This window comes from Tursiops truncatus, chromosome 1 (assembly GCF_011762595.2).
Source record: "Tursiops truncatus isolate mTurTru1 chromosome 1, mTurTru1.mat.Y, whole genome shotgun sequence".
In the NCBI taxonomy this organism is placed as follows: Eukaryota; Metazoa; Chordata; class Mammalia; order Artiodactyla; family Delphinidae; genus Tursiops; species Tursiops truncatus.
This window is the reverse complement of record NC_047034.1, coordinates 181717560-181733326: the sequence shown is the minus strand read 5'-3', so window position 1 is coordinate 181733326 and position 15767 is coordinate 181717560. Positions and strand designations below refer to the sequence as shown.

Here is a 15767-nt window from a genome sequence, read left to right as displayed (position 1 = left end):
CTCCCAGCCCAGGGCTGGAGCCCCAGGGGCTTCCTGATCAGGGCCCGTCACTTCCCAGGCTCCTGCCTCTCCCTGGGGGACGGTGAGAACCTGGCAGCAGCCGGGCCGGGTGGGTGAGAGAGAGAACCCTCGTCGGGTGGGGACGCTGCTCGGCTGCTTTCCCACCTGGACCCCGACGGGAGAAGTTCCACGGCAACGGCCGAGTCAGGCGGGGTGGGGGGCACCACCCCACCATCCTGCACCACCATCCCGGGGGTGGTGCGCGGCCATCCTGAGCACAGGGGCCTTAGAGCGGCCCCTTTCACCCTTGAGAAGGGTCAGTCCCATGGCGGGGGCCGCGCCGACGTCAATGCCGGACCCCCAGGGGCTATGGGGCAGGGACGCCCCCACTGTCTCAAAGCCTCGATCCCCCGTGGGCTGCTCACAGACCCCCGTTAACGACCCCAGCTCTGTCCTGGATGCCCCACAGCCAGGGAGGAGCTGGGTGTGTGTGGGGGGGGAACAAGCCGGGCCCCCAGGCGGGAGCCAGCCGTTTTCATGTTGGGCTGAGGACTCCCACCCGACAAAGGCTGCTCCCTGCCCAGCAACCGCCCACCCCGCTTTCCAGGCCCCTCCTTTTCTCCTGGAGCAGGGGTGGGGTGGGGGGTGGGGGGGGCGGGCAACAAGGGTGGGAAGAGTGGAACCGCCTCAGGCATAATTCCACCCACCCCGCACAGGCCTGGACCCAGGAGGCCCCACTCGAAGCCAAGCCTCGAGTCTCCCCTACAGAGACGCCCTGATTTCCTCCAACCAGCGGGATTAATTTCCCCCTCAGAACGGGACCAAAAACGTCCTCCCCATTCCAATGTCACTGTGGTCATCAGGCCACACCATCCGGCCCGACGGAAGGACTGGACCCACCTCCCAGATGGACTGAGCATCCACCTAGCCAGCAGTGGGGGGAGGGAGCAAGGAGAGGGAACTGGGGGGGCCTTGGGGCGGGCGGAGACCTGTCATGGTGCCCCCCAGGCCTGAAGGGGGTCCTGGTCCCCCCAGATCTCCAGGCTCATCCCTGCAGACCTTGGTCAAGAGAAGGCAGGGAGGCTGGGGACGAGGGCACGTGGCCCGAGGCCAGGTGGGGAGGGGTTCAGCTCAGGTTGGGCCCCCTCTTCTCTCCATCCCTGGCGCCCCCTGAAGCCAGCCTGGGGAGTGGGAAGCCTGCCACGGGCGCTGGGCCATGGGCCTCAAGGCATTTCCCCCGCTCCCCTCAGGTGCCCTAAGTGGCAAGGGCATTATAAGTACCACTTTCCAGAGGAAGAGGCTGAGGTTCAGAGCGGCCCAAGGCGCTGAGCTGAGGCTCGTCCTGGGCCCCGCTGACGCCAGAGTCAGACCCTGCCGTGCCCTCCCCAGAGCAGCTGACGTGGAAAGCTGGGTGGCCCTGGATGAGAGCTCTACGGTGGAGCCCACGTTTCTCCCCAGGGCCCGCCACCTCCATAAACCACAGGTCTGAGCCCACCTGCCCTCGGGTCTGGGGGGGAGGGCCGGCACCTGTCAGAGGCCATGCCCTAGCGGGGTGGCTGGGAGAGCAGCAGTACGCATGTGGCCTCACCTGGGTGATGTGTCTGCCCCGAGGCACCTGCCCCCCAGGCAGAGGGGAGCACGGCTCCTGCCCAGCACGGCCCCCCAGAACATGACAGACACACAGTCTGGCGACTCTCCCCGGGTCGGGGGCAAGGCACCCTCCGGCCAGGCCCCCGTGCCAGCGCTCAGAGTCTTATCGCGGCGAGTAATCACTGGAGCAGTCTCTGGGCTCACCCCACCGGCGACTCGGCGCGCGGCCCCGCGTGAGAGCGGCAGAGCCATCCTGTCCTCTGCCGTAACATCCTGACTTCCCGTCGGCTCTGCTTGCACTAGGCCAGCCGGCCACTGCCAGAGCCCCACTCACTCGCCGGAGCTACGATTCCAGGGGCGGCAGGGCTGGCAGGGGGACAGAGGAAACAGCAGGCGCTTGGCTCTCAGCAGAGCCCTCCCGGCCACGCGGTGACTCGGAGCCCCAGCCATCCCAAACACGCAGAGCCAGGGTCAGCAAGCTCCCGGGGGGCCGGGGCCGGGGAGGGGCCGGGAGGGAGGAAAGGGCAGGCGCGGCGGGGCGCAGGGTCTGAGGGCCATCCCTCCTGCCTGGCCCCCTCCCTGGCCGTATCGCTGGTACCCCTGCCTTCGGCCAACAGCCAGCTGGCAACCACCTTGCCTGTCCTTGGGACCCTCTGGATTAAGGGATTCCAAAGCGTCCCAAGGAACGCCGTCAGGGCCAGGCCTGCTGACCCTCCGCTGTAGCCAAGTTGTGGACATCTGTTCCAGGACCGCATCTGACCACTGGGCCCCAGGGCAGGACCCGGAGCCCAGAGCACAAGTCAGAAGACGCCCAGCCCCGGGGCAGCCCCGGCATGCCCCCCACCCCCAGCCAGGGCCTGGCCTGAGCCCTGGACCTGGGAGACCCGGGGCCTCCCAGGCACCAACGAGGGGCTGGGCTGCCCAGCCGCAGGTTCTGGGGGCCGAGGACCAGAAGGGGCAGGGAACAGGAAACCCGAAACCCAGCCCCGATCTGTAGGCCACTGGGCTAGGGACGCCTCACGGCAGGGACGCCGGATGCAGAAGGAGAGGCTCAGAGAGGCCGCGAGGGCAGCAGCGTGCCAGTGGCAAACGTGAGTGGGGAACGGGACGCTCCACGGGCACCTCCCGTGGGTCGAAGTGGGAGACCTCCACGCAGGAGCACGTGTCTTGTGTGCAGACATCCCTGGGGCTCGCAGAGGCGGGGAGGCTGGGGGCAGGTGAGGGGGCCTGAGGCCCATGGGGGGCCTGCCCTGGGCCTGGCAAGTTCAAGGCCACCGATTCCTTCCCGACACCAGTGCAGCCACCCCCACTTTAGGGGGTGCTGACAGGAGAGCGGACACAGGTCTGGGGAGGGCTACTCCTCCCCCCAGCTGCACCTGCACTCGGTGTGCCCTGGGGCGGGGCTGCAGGCCTTGGTGAGTTCTGTCATCCATTTCCCAGGGGCCCATTTCATGGAAGGGGAAACCGAGGCCAACAGCAGGACGAGGGTGGGTGACGTCGTCGTCTGGCTCCTGCTCGGCCCCCTCCCCAGAGGCACAGGGTCCCCAGGTCCCGGGCTGCGAGCCACAGGTCACTGCCGCCTCTCCGCTGCGCTCGCCCCCTCCCCCAGCCTCGCCGCTGACGAAAACACGCCGGAAGCGAGCCCCCCCACCCCTGTTCGCAGACCGTCTCGGCCAGGGCAGGCTCCCCCGGCGCCCAGACCCCCAGTCCAGTGGCTGTGCCCCCGCCGCTGCCCCCAGCCTGAGGAAAAGGCCTCTGGCAAAGCTGGAGACAGTGTTCTGAGATGACCGCAGCTGTCTGATGCTACTCTGGGGAGGGAGCGCAGATGCCCGCCGGCTCACAGCCCCTGTGCTCTCAGGAGGGCCAAGCTGCCCACCCAGTCCTGGGGTCGGGGGCCAGGCAGGGGCGGCGCAGGTGCAGGAGGGTGCGGGAGATGGGGGGAGCGGCGTGAGCCCCGCATGCCCTTCCCCGCCTCCTCCTGGCCTCAGCGCTAAACTGTTACCCTCTCTCCTCTCCAGGAATTCTCCTCTGTCTGTTCTTGATTTTGCTCACAGCCTGCCAGCGGTGGTACACGCCCAGAGCTGAGGACCTCAGCCAGCCCTCGGCAGGGCAGGGCGTCCCCGGTGTCCCCGTGCAGCCCGGCCACACGGCCCGCCCTCCGTCCCTCACGGGGGTCCTGCAGCTGCACGCAAGTCAGCTGGCCGCCCCCTCACCGCCCGCCGCCAGCTGCATCTTCCCCGAGCAGAGCAACCTCCCTCTCCCTGCACGGCCCCCAGGTGCTCTCCACCTACATCAGGCTCTCTGACTCCCCCAAGGCTAGTTTCAGGAGCAACGTGTGGACTCCCCAAAGGTGTGGGGAGAGGTCGGGCGGGAGGACCCCAAGGAGCTGGGCATCACCACCCAGCACCCCGAGTCGCCCTCCTCGAGCAACCCGGGGTGGGGGGCAGGCGGCCCCAGGGGTCGGCCAGGGCAGGGGCGCTGAGACCAAGGCCAGGCAGTGGCAGCGGGCTGGCCGGGGGCCGGGCCAGAGACCTACCTTGGCAGGTCTTGCCATCTCCCTGCAGCTGGTGGCCGGGGGGGCAGCGGCAGTAGAAGCCACCCAGGGCGTTGCGACACTGGCCCTCACAGCCCCCATTGCCAGTGGCACACTCGTTCACGTCTGCGAGGGGGGAGACACGAGTGAGCCCGGCACGGGGCCAGGCGGAGCTCAGGACTCCCACGACAGGATGACGCGGCCCGGCAGAGACGGGCCAACCTCACCCCCCAGACAGGCCCCACGAGAGCGGGAACCGGTCCATCGGCCTGTCCACAGCAGGAGGGCTGTGCTGCCAACCAGGTCCTCCCCGCACCCGGGACCAGCAGCCCGGCCTAAGGCATTCCAGTGCGGTTTGGCAGGAATGCCACGCGGGGACAGCTCGGCACAGGAGTGGGCCCTGCTCCCCAAGGAGCCGAGTTCCCCCCGAGAATGGCCTCTGCGTGTGTTCCCATCCAGCTGCCGGTTTGCTGGGGAAACCAGGCCTCCCCCAGCACTGAGGCCAGAGGAGTCCCCACTGTCACCCTCACAGCTGTCCCCAGACCTGGTACAGCCCCAGCCCTCACCGCCGGGCCCAGACCTCCCTCCACTCTCTGGTCTGTTGGGATCGCGTGGCACGTGAGCCAGGCCTGGACAGGACACTGGGCTCTGGTGTGCGGGGCGGAGCAGGCAGGAGACCCCAACCACGAGGCCACCTTGCTGAACACACAGCTTCCCCGGCCCCTGCTCAGCCTTTGTGGGTGCAGGATCATGGTGCTTCCCCTGGGCCAGGGCATGTGGCCAGCTGGAGTGCCAGACACCCGCCTGGGGCTGGTGGCATCATGGCCTCACACACCCACGCCCACCAGCCAGGGCCCGGAGGACCCAGGTGCCTCGTTTCCCAGAACACCTCACGGGTGTGGGGTGACAAGGGGACCAGGCACCTCTGCCCGCCCCCAGACCCACACTGTGCTACCTGCACGAGGTCTGAGGGGCTCTGCCCTGTCCTCCCAGCCTTTCAAGGCCAAAGGCAGCGGCTCTCCTGGTCTCATGGGGAATATGACCTGGAGCCGAGCGGAGACCCCAGTGAGCCACAGGCCTTGGACGGCCAGGTGCCAGCGCAGCTCAGCGGGTGCAGCTGCTGGAAGCGCCACCCTCGCCTGGAGGCTCGCAGCCCAGACACACAGGGGCTGCAGCCCCACCCAAGGCCAAGCCCCCGTCCCCGGCTTCGGCGCTCATCTCTGCTGACACCTCCTCGGGAGGGTCCCCGGGAGACCGCGAGCCTGGCTTAGGCTGCAGGGGAGGCCACGGTCCCACGGGAAAGGCAGTGCTGGAATGCCACCGTCAGCCCGGGCCTGCAACGTTAACATCGGGAATTGTCTGGGAATTCCTAGAGAGTTAACACGGGGCGAGACCGGGTTCACCCCAGCCCGGGGGTCAGAGCCGGGGTGCCCAGGGTTTCTCCACCAGCCCCACCAGAAAGGAGCAGCCAGGTGCAAGCCCCCCGAAGCCCCAGGGCCGGTCCTGATCTTTGGGCTGTGCCCCAGGCAGCAGGGAGGGCAGGCGGCCAGGCAGCGGGGCCGCAGGCCGAGGGCGCCCTCCTACAGCTGCTGACACGGCAGGGTCCCCAGGGCCCCCGCACCACCGCCAGGGCAGGGTCAGCCTCACAGCTGCCTCACAGCGCCGCACCCTGCCCTGACCCCACGGATGCCGGTGACGGGGCCACTGTGGCCTGGAGCCTCAGGGAGTCCTACGCCTGCAGAAAGGCCCCGCTGGCTGGCAGGGCACCGTGGGCTGCAGCGCCTGGAGCTCACAATGGCACCTGATGCGTCCCTCCACCCGCAGTCTGGACGGCATCCTGGGGGCGCCATGTCTGCCTGGCCCGCACGGCCCCTGCCCCCCGGTATCTGCATGCTGGGTACCGAGCCTCAGCACCCTGGCAGCCCCCCCCACCCCCTGGCTGAGCTGAGCCCCTTGCGTCTCTGCACTGGGGGCTGCTCAGCACCCGTATCTGCTCACAGCTGGACCGCGCCAGCCTCAGCATGGAAACTGGGCCCCATCAGCCTCAGGGTCCCAGGGCCCAGCCCAGGCCAGGCAGGCAGGGGGCCTCCCGGAGAGAAGCAGAGCGGGCAGGGGGCTGGCCCTCCCCGTGACCCCTCCCCAGGCAGTGGCAGCCCAGACTGAGAAGGAGGTGACCCTGCCCAGGGCCAGGGAGGAGCCGGGCAGATTCAGCAGGCTCCCCTCTGCTGACCACCTGCTGGGCACACAGCTACGGGTGAGGGGTGAGGGGTACAGTCGTAAAGAACCCGCCATCCTGGGCAGGAGGAGAGCTCGGGGGAGGGCCCAGACTCTGCACATCAGGTTCAGGTCACCTGCTGGGGCGGGGCGGGGTGGGGGGGGATTGATCACCTGTTTAACTCCCCACCCCCAGCAGCTAGAGGCTGTGCTTTTCACGCATAGCACCTATGGACCGGCACCACTGTACCCGCAGCCCCTCCAGAACCCAAGCCTCGTGCGCACGGGGCCTTGACCTCGTCGCCTCCTTGCTGTAACTCCAGCACCGAGGACAAGCCCGCACAGGGCTGTGGAATGCATCTGTAAGAGTAGGTGCCTGCGGGTGCCTCGTGGGTGCCTGGGGAAGGGGTGGAAGGGACTCCCTAAATCCTTTCTGAATCGGTATGGCTGATTCAAAAACCAAAGTAAACAGCAGATCTTTCAGGCTGGGGGCAGCTCAGGGTTGGGGGGCAGCTGTGTGCCCTGTGGGTACCCCAGAACAGTCGGCAGCCCTGCCAAGGGCGGGGCCAGCAATGACCCCTCCCCGGCCAGCCTCAGGGTGGGGGACAGGGCACTGCCGCAGACCAGCAGCCAGGCCTGGGCTGGAACCCCTGGGGAGGCCAGTGGCAGAGGGGCCTGGAGCTCCCTGCACAGGCCTGGGAAGGAGAGACAGAGAGACAACCCCCTTTCCTTCCTGCCCCAAGACCGGGTGTTTGGGGCTCCAGAGCTGGGTGGGGAGACCAGGGCTACCTGGGGGCTTCTGGGAGCAGATCCTGGGAAGTCCTGGCCCAGGGTGGCGTGCAGCACAAACCTACTTCTAGAATGATCCATCAGTTCACCAGGGACCCCAGCGCGGGACACCCTGAGCCAAATTCCAACGGCTACTCCCGGCAGCCCCACCCTCCCCACAGGGGACCCAGCTGGCTGGCCCTCAGGGACCCCATCCAGCTCTGGCCCATCATCACATGTGAACCAGAATTTGACGGGGGCAGTGACACAGCCCAGGAAACCACCCGGGGTCTGACTGCCTTTCTTGCTCATGAAGCCAGTCTGGGGCGGGGAGGCAGAGGGTGACCGGGAGCCCAGTGGCCTGGTCGCCTGATGGGCCCAACGCTCCAGCTTGTCGCAGGGGTGGCCTGAGCCCAGGCAAGGTCAGGAGGTCGACGGCCAGGTCCTGGCCTGCCCTGAGACAAGTCTTTGCCTGGAGCTGCCGCTGGGGCCTGTCTGGCCGGTGGCGGAGAGTGCTCTGCTCCAGCAAGCACTCAGGAGGCAGGCGCCCCGAAACCCTGGCCTCTTGGGCAACCAGCGCAGGACCACCCCAACCCGAGGGAAGGCGGCGTTTCCGGGGGTTCCAGGGTGCATTCCTCCCATTTCTGCAGCGAGGTTGCAGGGCGGAGTGGCCTCTGGCCCTCAGGCCAGGCCTCTGGTGAGCGTGGAGTGTGGACGCTGACCCCCAGAGCTGGCCCTCCATCCTTCTCACCCACCCCCTCCCCACACAGAGCGAAAGGCCGGGCTGAAGCGCCCTGAGGGGGAGGCGGCTGCCCCAGCCCACTCCCTGGGGAGGACTTCTGCCAGAAGACCATAACATCTCCCTCGACGAGGCCAAGAGTCCCTGCGGGACCCGGCAAGCCCACTGCAGGCATCTGCCTGAAAGAACCTAAACAGGGACTTGGACGCACGTCTGTGCAGGCGCGGCCACAGCAGCGCAGGTGGACACAGCTCGTGTCCATCGACAGACGAGGGGATAAGCCCACGTGGTCCAGCCCTGCCGCCGGACAGCATTCGGCCACAGAAGGGAGCACAGCGCAGCAGCGAGGTGAACCTCAGAAACACGCTGCTCGGTGAGAAGCCAGACACAGAAGCCTCATGCTGTGTGATTCTGTTTAGAGGATACGTCGGAACAGGCAAATCCACAGAGACAGTGGATGAGTGGAAGCCAGGGGCTGGGGGTGGCGAGGGACGGGTGGGGAGCGGCTGACTGATGGGTCCGGGGCCCCCTTCGGGATGAAGTTCGTGGAAAAGGTGGTTATACCACACTGTGGACGTGCTTGATGTCACTGAACTGCACGCTTCAAAGGGGTCGATTTTATGTCGCATGAATTCCACCTCAATTTTTCGAAAGCGCTCCTCAGACCGGCCCCCACACGGCCGATCTCCAGGGATTCGGTGCAGCAGGAAGGGGGTGCCTGGGCCTCGGCTCCTGGACAGCTCTGGCCCCGGCACAGGGCCCTGCCTCGGGCTACAAAGGCCCTAAGTAGCCAGCGGCCACCCAGCCTGGGCGAGGGCTCCGGAGGCCTTGACCTTCCAGCTGACGCAGCCACCAGGGGCTGCAGAACGCGGAGCATGCTCTCCTGACCCCGGCGGAACATGAGGGGCCCCCTGAGAGAGGTGGTCTCCACAACCCCCTGCCCGTCCACCAGCAGCCTGGGTGTGACAGTGAGGCTCTGAGGGTGACTGCGAGCTACACACGAGGCTGGAATCAGAGCCCAGCCCGGCCCGGTCTGGACGGCCAGTGGTGGGCCTCCGAGTCCCCCAGGTGTGAAGCGGGTGAAAAGGCACAAGGTTCCAGGGGAGGGCACAGGGCAGGCCGAGGGACCCCCGCGCCACCTGTGAGGATGAGGAAGTCTCACCCTGAGAACGGAAGCTGAGACCACCCAAAGGGAGGCCGCCCAGCGCACCAGGCCGGGATGTGGCCAGGCCTTGGCTTCGCAGACAGTCAGCCCTTATCCCCGTCCGCCCACCTAGGCCTCAGGCTACCTGTCGGGAGCCAGGATTTACAAGGCCCTGCCTGCCGAGGAGGCCAAGAACCCTCCCTTCCTGCAGCCAGGTGTCACCCAGACAGGTCAGGGCTGCTCCCAAAATCTCAGCTGGGAGGGCTGACGAAAACCAGCTGGACCGGAGTCAGCCATGCGGGGCTCCAGACACAGAGACAGAGGAGCTCGATGTATGGGGGGGAGCGGGGGGTGCAGCTCCCCAAAGGCCCTGAGCTTCAGGGGGCCTGGAGAGGCAACTCCCTGGGGAAGCCCACTGAAGGGCAGGAGGTGCAACGTCTGGGGAGAGGGGTGTCCCGAGCACCCCTGCGGCCAGCACAGGTCACCGGCATGGGGAGCCCCCTCCCCGGCCTGCCGAGTCCATCTCCCCAGGAATGTTCCCCCCAGTGCCCCCAGTGCCCCCCCCAGTGCCCCCAGTCCGGGAGGCCGGACAAGTGGGGCTCCCTGAGTGAGCTTGCTCTGCAGGCCGACAGCTCGGCACCCCGGCCAGTGCAGGTCTGGGCCTGCCTCGGAGCACGCGCACCCCGCCCCACCCCAGAGTCCCCCTTCCCGGGCACCGACTGCATGTCGTGGGCAGGGGTGCGGCCTCCGAGACAAGTGAGGCAAGGACCCTGCAGGGGCTCTGAGCCAGCCTCGGGGGACAGATGCCATGGGAGCCACAAAGCAGCGACAAAACACGGGACTGGGCTGGGCCCCTCGCCATCAGCCTGTGGGGGAGAAGGTGGCTCCCAGCGAGGACCAGGCTGGGAAGGCAGGGGCATCGGGAAGACGAGGCAGGCAGAGGAGGAGGGGTCCGCAGCAGGCTGGGCTGGGGGCAGAGCTGCAGGAGGGACCTCAGCTCTGACCTAGCAGAGCTGGAAATTCACCTGGAGTCAGGCAAGCGGCCCCAGGGTGTCCGGGCCACAGTCAGAGGTGCTGGTATAGTGTCCTGGGCTGCAGTGACAAAGGATCACAGATCTGGTGGCTTAAACAACAGAAACATATCCTCCTTTGTTCTGGGGATCACGAGAACAGAATCAATGTCACTGGGCTGAAACCAAGCGTCAGCATGGCCAAGCTCCGTCCTGAGGCCCGAGGGGTGAGCCTCCCCTTGCCTCGTCCACGAGCCGGGGCTCCTGGCCTCGTGGCCGCATGGCTCCCACCCTCACATCCAGGCCTGGACAGCAGTGCCCTCCACCCTGCGCTCCCCTCAGCCAGAAGCTGGGTGGGGCAGCGCCCAAAGCAGGGCTGGGGTCCCGAGGGCACGGCCTAGGGCCTGGGCTGGCTCGGCCTCTTGGCCGCTGGGTGAACACGGCCCATCGCAAAACCCCATCCCGAAAACGGGCAGAGGAATGAATGCAGAGGACGGCTAGGGGATCCGAGGGACCCCTCGGAGAGGACGGATCCCTCGTCGGTACTTAATTCCATTCGAGTCAGAAATGAAAGCCCAAAGCAGCATAGACCCCAGGCCCGGCCTAGGACCCAGGCCCACACAGCCAAAGCCAGACCCCAGCTCACTCTCGCGGCCGCCTGGGCCCATTACAAAAACGCAGAGGCCCCAGAGGGCAGCACAGAACCCCCTCCTCGCGCCTCCCCGCCTCGCCGTGCGGCCAGGCCAGGACCCGCCTCAGCTCGTTCCAAAAGCTCCCGGACCACATTCCCTCCCGGCTCCCTGGCTCCCAGGGAAGAGTCTGCCAGGTGGGGCGGGGACCGGAGCCGATAGCCAAGGGCAGACCCACCCCTGCCCCCGGCTGAGGAACAGTTACCATGGAGGACCTGCCCAGCATCCTTCTGACATCCATCAAGGTGCAAATGTCTGAAACAAGCCCCCAGCTCAAAAAGCTGTCCCACCACAGTCCACCCTCCCGCGCAGGACGACAGGATCCCAGCGGCGTGGGAACCGGCCGGAGCAGGGCTGTGGCCAGCGGAGACGGCTCGGCTCAGCCTGTCACAGAGGGAGCAGCCTCCCTGGTCTGGGCACTGATTTCGGCCACGTTGGTGGGCCACCCTGTGGGTCAGTGTTCAGCCCCCCACCCGCCAGGAGTTCCCAGGACAGGGAGTGGGGCCTGTCAGCCCCCATGTAACCTGGAGCCCTGTGTGAAGAGCCCGTTTCCAGATTGATCTCCACCACCCTGGTCCAGAGAGCCCCCAAGGTGCAACCTGGGGCAGAAAACGTCACACAGGCTTTATGATGTTGCCGGGGAAACCGGAAGGTCCAAAGCTGTTTGACGGAGGGAATTAAGTTCGCAGTTGCCCTCTCGGATCCGGAGCAAAAGCAGGGGTGGGACAGACTCCTGTAAAGACAAGACGCCTGCAGCTTCCACCCAGCACACACCCCAGGCTTCCCGGCACTGCCCTCTCTGCAGCCTGGGGACGTCCCCCCAGCAGAGCAGCCTGCAGCCCCACAGAGGACGACCAAGAGGACCACCCACTGCTCAGGGACCACGCAAGACCCACCCGGCCCGGGGCGGGCAGCACGTGACCTGTCGTCCAAAATGGGACGCTCCGGAGAGTAGACGAGGCCCCAGCAAAAATGACCCAGGAAAATAGCATAAACCATGCAGATGCTCCCAAGAACATTCCGGAACGCCGCTGGCCTGCTGGGTGCCGGTGGCAGGGCTGCAGTCGGCAACAGGGTGAAGTGGAATCACAGCTGCCAATGGGCTGACCTTGCAATAGGGGCGTGTCCTGGATGATGTGGGCGGGTCCAGTGTCATCACAGGGTCAGAGAGTCAGAGTAGAGAAGTGAGGGCGTGAGAGGCGCCTCACTGCGGGCTTTGAACGTGGAGGAAGGGGCCACGAGCCAAGAACCTCAGGCACCCCTAAGGCTGGAAAAGGCCAGGGGCAGCCTCTCGCTCGGAGCCTCCAGGACGAGCCCGCCCTGCCCCCAGCTGGACTTGAGCCCAGCAAGACCCATGTTGGACTTGTGACCTCAGAACAGTGAGAGAATAAATGTGTCTTAATCCCCTAAATCTGGGCGACCTGTCACGGCAGCAAAAGAAAACTAACAGTCATCGGGCAGGTGTCACCTTTACAGCTGGAAAGAACGAAAACTACTTTAGAGAAGAGTTCTTCACACTGCTCCAGGGCTGCAACTTGCCCTTGGCCAAGGGGCATCCCGCCCAGCTGGGCCAGCCCTGGGAGGCGCACCCCCCCACCCCACCCCCGCCCTGGGAGGAGCTGCTCTGTAAGCCTGCTGCCACCTGGCTGGGTGGTTATCTCTCTCCTGCAGCTCAGAAGTCCGCCAGCCGGGGCAGCCAGAACATTCCAATGCAATTCCCATCATACCCCACCCCAGCTCAGCACAGGCCAGAGGGATGAGGGGCCCACACATCACTCATCCACACCCACAACAAGCATCCACCGGCGTCCAACACCCCCGCGAGGACGTACCGTCTCTGCTTGCAGGGCCCCACCAGCCGGGGGGGCAGGGAAGACTTCCAGGATGTGGGGAGAGGGAGCCCGAGAGAGCAACCCAAAGGGAGAAGCACAGACAGGAAAACCCGGGAGGCCTCCTGGAGGCAGCGTCCCCAGGGCCGACACTACGCAGGCTGCAAGGAACCCTTCAGTCCCTCCAAGGGGTGCTGCTGGGGCAGGTGCAGGAGACGCGGCGGCCTGCGTCCCACTGCTCCAAGGGGCGCTGCTGGGGCAGGTGCAGGAGACGGGCGGCCTGCGTCCCACTGCTCCAAGGATAATCGCTGAGCGCCAAGCCCTGTCCTGGGGTTCGTGGAGAGTCTGTCATCTAAAGGAGCCCCATGGGTCCTCCTGCGCAGGACGGATACCCTGCAGGGCAGCCATCCCCACCACCACCCTGCTTTGCTGGCTCAGAAAGCGAGGGATTTATCATCTGTTTGGCTAAAGCGAGGCTTTCTCATCTGGACCCGTCTGAAGGACACACGTTTCCCGCCCACCCTCACCTGGACAGCAAACAACCTGGCTCAGTGCCGCTCCCTGGTGGCAGCTCAGCCTCGGGGGGCGGCCCTCCTGCCGTCGCCTCTCCTCTCTCTCTGTCTCTGCCTCTCTCTCTGGACACTGCCGCCCTGGCATGGGCTCATAAATACACGTGACTCCTCGGCCTCCTTTCTCATTTCCTTCTAAAACTTAACACCTTAGAAGACCTCTCTCTGCCTCTCTGCCAAGCCTGCCGCACCTGGAAGGTCTGGAATGAACCCAACTCCGCCCAAGGCCAGTGCCTGGGACCCAGCGGCTGAAGAAGGAACCCTGTGGGCTTGGAGCGTGACGGGGCCGGTCCTCAGGCCCGGCTCCTTGCCCCCTAACGGGACCTCAGTCTTGACCATCATTTTAAGGCCGCTGCATTCCAGGGGATGGTTTCTCCTAGTTTGGTGGAGAAACTGGTCTTGCCACAGAAGCTCTGCCTGGACGGCTCGGGGAACCCGGATGCCTGACCCTTCAGATCCACTTCCAAACATCTGTAACGATGACGCTGAGAAACCAAACGGCTCATGAGGAGTGAGGGGACCAGGCAGGTAGAAAGGGACCACGGAGCCTGTCCTCAGGGGACAAAGGACAGAGAGGTTTCTGAAGGTGCACTAAGCAATATGCCAAGAAAACCCAAATAGAGCGGAGAAAGCAAGGAGCCGGCCCAGCCCTGGGAGCGGGGAGACACTCGCGCGACCAGCTCCGGCAAGGCCAGTCCCGAATAGAGTGGAGAAAGCAAGCAAGGAGCCGACCCAGCCCGGGGAGCGGGGAGACACTCGCGGGACCAGCTCCGGCAAGGCCAGTCCCGAATAGAGCGGAGAAAGCAAGCGAGGAGCCGACCCGGCCCTGGGAGCGGGGAGACACTCGCGGGACCAGCTCCAGCAAGGCCAGTCCCGAAGGCTCGGAAGGCTGGGTTTGCTTCATCCTTTGTTTGGAATCCACAGATACTATTTCGTAGAGCAGTTTTAGGTTTACAGAAAAATCGAGCAGAGAGTACAGAGTTCCTTGTGCTCCCATCTCCCCAACACACATGACCTTCTCTATCACTAACATCCTTCGTTCGTGTCTGCGTTTATTACAATAAACGGACAAGTACCGAGACGTCGTTATTCGCTGAAGCCCGCGGTTTACACGAGGACCACCCTCGCTGTCCTGCGGGCGCACCCACCTTGACAGCATCGTACGGGGGACTTCCACCGCCCTAGACGGCCCTCTGCTCCACCTACTATGCCCCTCCCCCAGCTCCTGGCACCCACCACCTTTGTGCCACCACCATGGTTTTGCGTTTTCCAGAATGTCATGAGTTGGAGTCATACAGCGTGTAGCATTTTCAGACGGGCTTCCTTCACTTAGGAACATGCTTTTAAGGCCGCGGAGCTGCTCACATGGTTTTCCTAGAGGAAAGCTCTCCAGGTTCGGGGGTTCCAAGAGAGGCTGGGCCCTGTCAACCCCCTCCCCATCTGTGGTTTCCAGGGCAACCATGGAAACCAAGAGTGGGTCACCTAGAAATAGTCAGACAGGCCTCACCCACTCTGGATTTCCAGGGTCACCAGGTGGTCCCCTCCGGGAGAAGGTCACAGGGGCAGGCCGAGGGTGGGGTGGTGGGCTCAGGTCACCCACTGCTGGGCTCTCCCTCCCCCAGGCCTCTCCTGTACCAGAGCCCACACTCTCTCAGAGTCCAGAGGCTCTGCAGGGCAGGAGTCAGCTCTTAGCCCCTCAGTACCCTCAGGGCCAGGCACAGAGGTGGCCCAGGGTCAGGTGATGCTGTGAGGACTCACAGAGCGCTTGTCTCAAGCAGGCGGGGGCAGGCAGAGAAGACCCCACAGGCAGGAGAGACAGCTTTCAGAATAGGAGGCCGCACGTCCCGCCACTGGCTCCGTGGAGAAAGAAGGGGATTCAGCCTTCAGGAGCTTTGGGGAACCAGTGAAGGGAGGGGGCGCAAGGGCTAAGCGGGGACTCCCACTGCCAGTCCAGCCAGGCCCCCCCGAGGCCCAAGAGGGGTTGAGGGGCAGGCATCAAGGGAGATCAGGCAAAGTTGGTGATGGGGGCCGTGAACGTTCCCAAGCAGGACCCCAGCAGGCAGTCAGCATGAAGTTATTATTAAAGGCACTGAAGGGAGCGGAGTGGCCCAGGCAGGACCAGAAGGGCTCCATCACCTTCTGCCCTCCGCCCAAGACCCAGTGCCTGACTTCGGACTGTTTCTCTGTTTACTCTGAAAGTTATCGGGTTTGGTCTGTTTATACAAATCAGCCTCCAAAAATGTGGGAATGGGGCTTTTTTTTCCATTTGTTTCCCAGAAAACAAGACAAAATGTAAAAGGCCCAGAAGGGAGCCAAGAACATTCCTTGGTTCCCCAAATGTCCAGGTCTCCACTCCCCCCTCCGAGGCTGAGTTCCTGGGACGTTTCACGCTTTGGCGGAGAGACAGGCCTGCAGCCGGGCGCCCGCCTCTGCTTCTGAGCTGCCCCCACGGCAGGGGTGAGGCTCGGGAAGGGCTGGTGTGGCCGAGCCAAGCGCTCTCTCAGCTCGGCTCCTCTGTGTGTGTGCATGTGTGCGTGTGCAGGAGCGTGTGCATGCCTGCACGTGGTGCGTGTCTCTCTCTCTGTACCAAGAACTCTGATTCCTGAGCTCACGAGGGGTCCCCCAGAGTCACTCTAATTCCATGCACAGTCGAGGCCCACACAGTGCAATCCTGACCATGGA

General features: G+C 65.2%; 1 protein-coding gene across 2 annotated transcripts in view; it reads right to left on the bottom strand.

The window, feature by feature from the left end:
• The window catches only part of MEGF6 (multiple EGF like domains 6), a 101856-nt gene that overhangs the window by 50666 nt on the left and 35423 nt on the right, over positions 1-15767 (bottom strand). Inside the window, exon 5 of one of the 2 annotated variants that reach the window (XM_073797140.1) lies at positions 4127-4249. The exons of the other annotated variant lie outside the window; for it this stretch is intronic. Within the exon in view, the coding sequence (XP_073653241.1) occupies positions 4127-4249 (123 nt within the window). The remainder of the gene's footprint in view (positions 1-4126; positions 4250-15767) is intronic. 2 annotated transcript variants of the gene reach the window in all.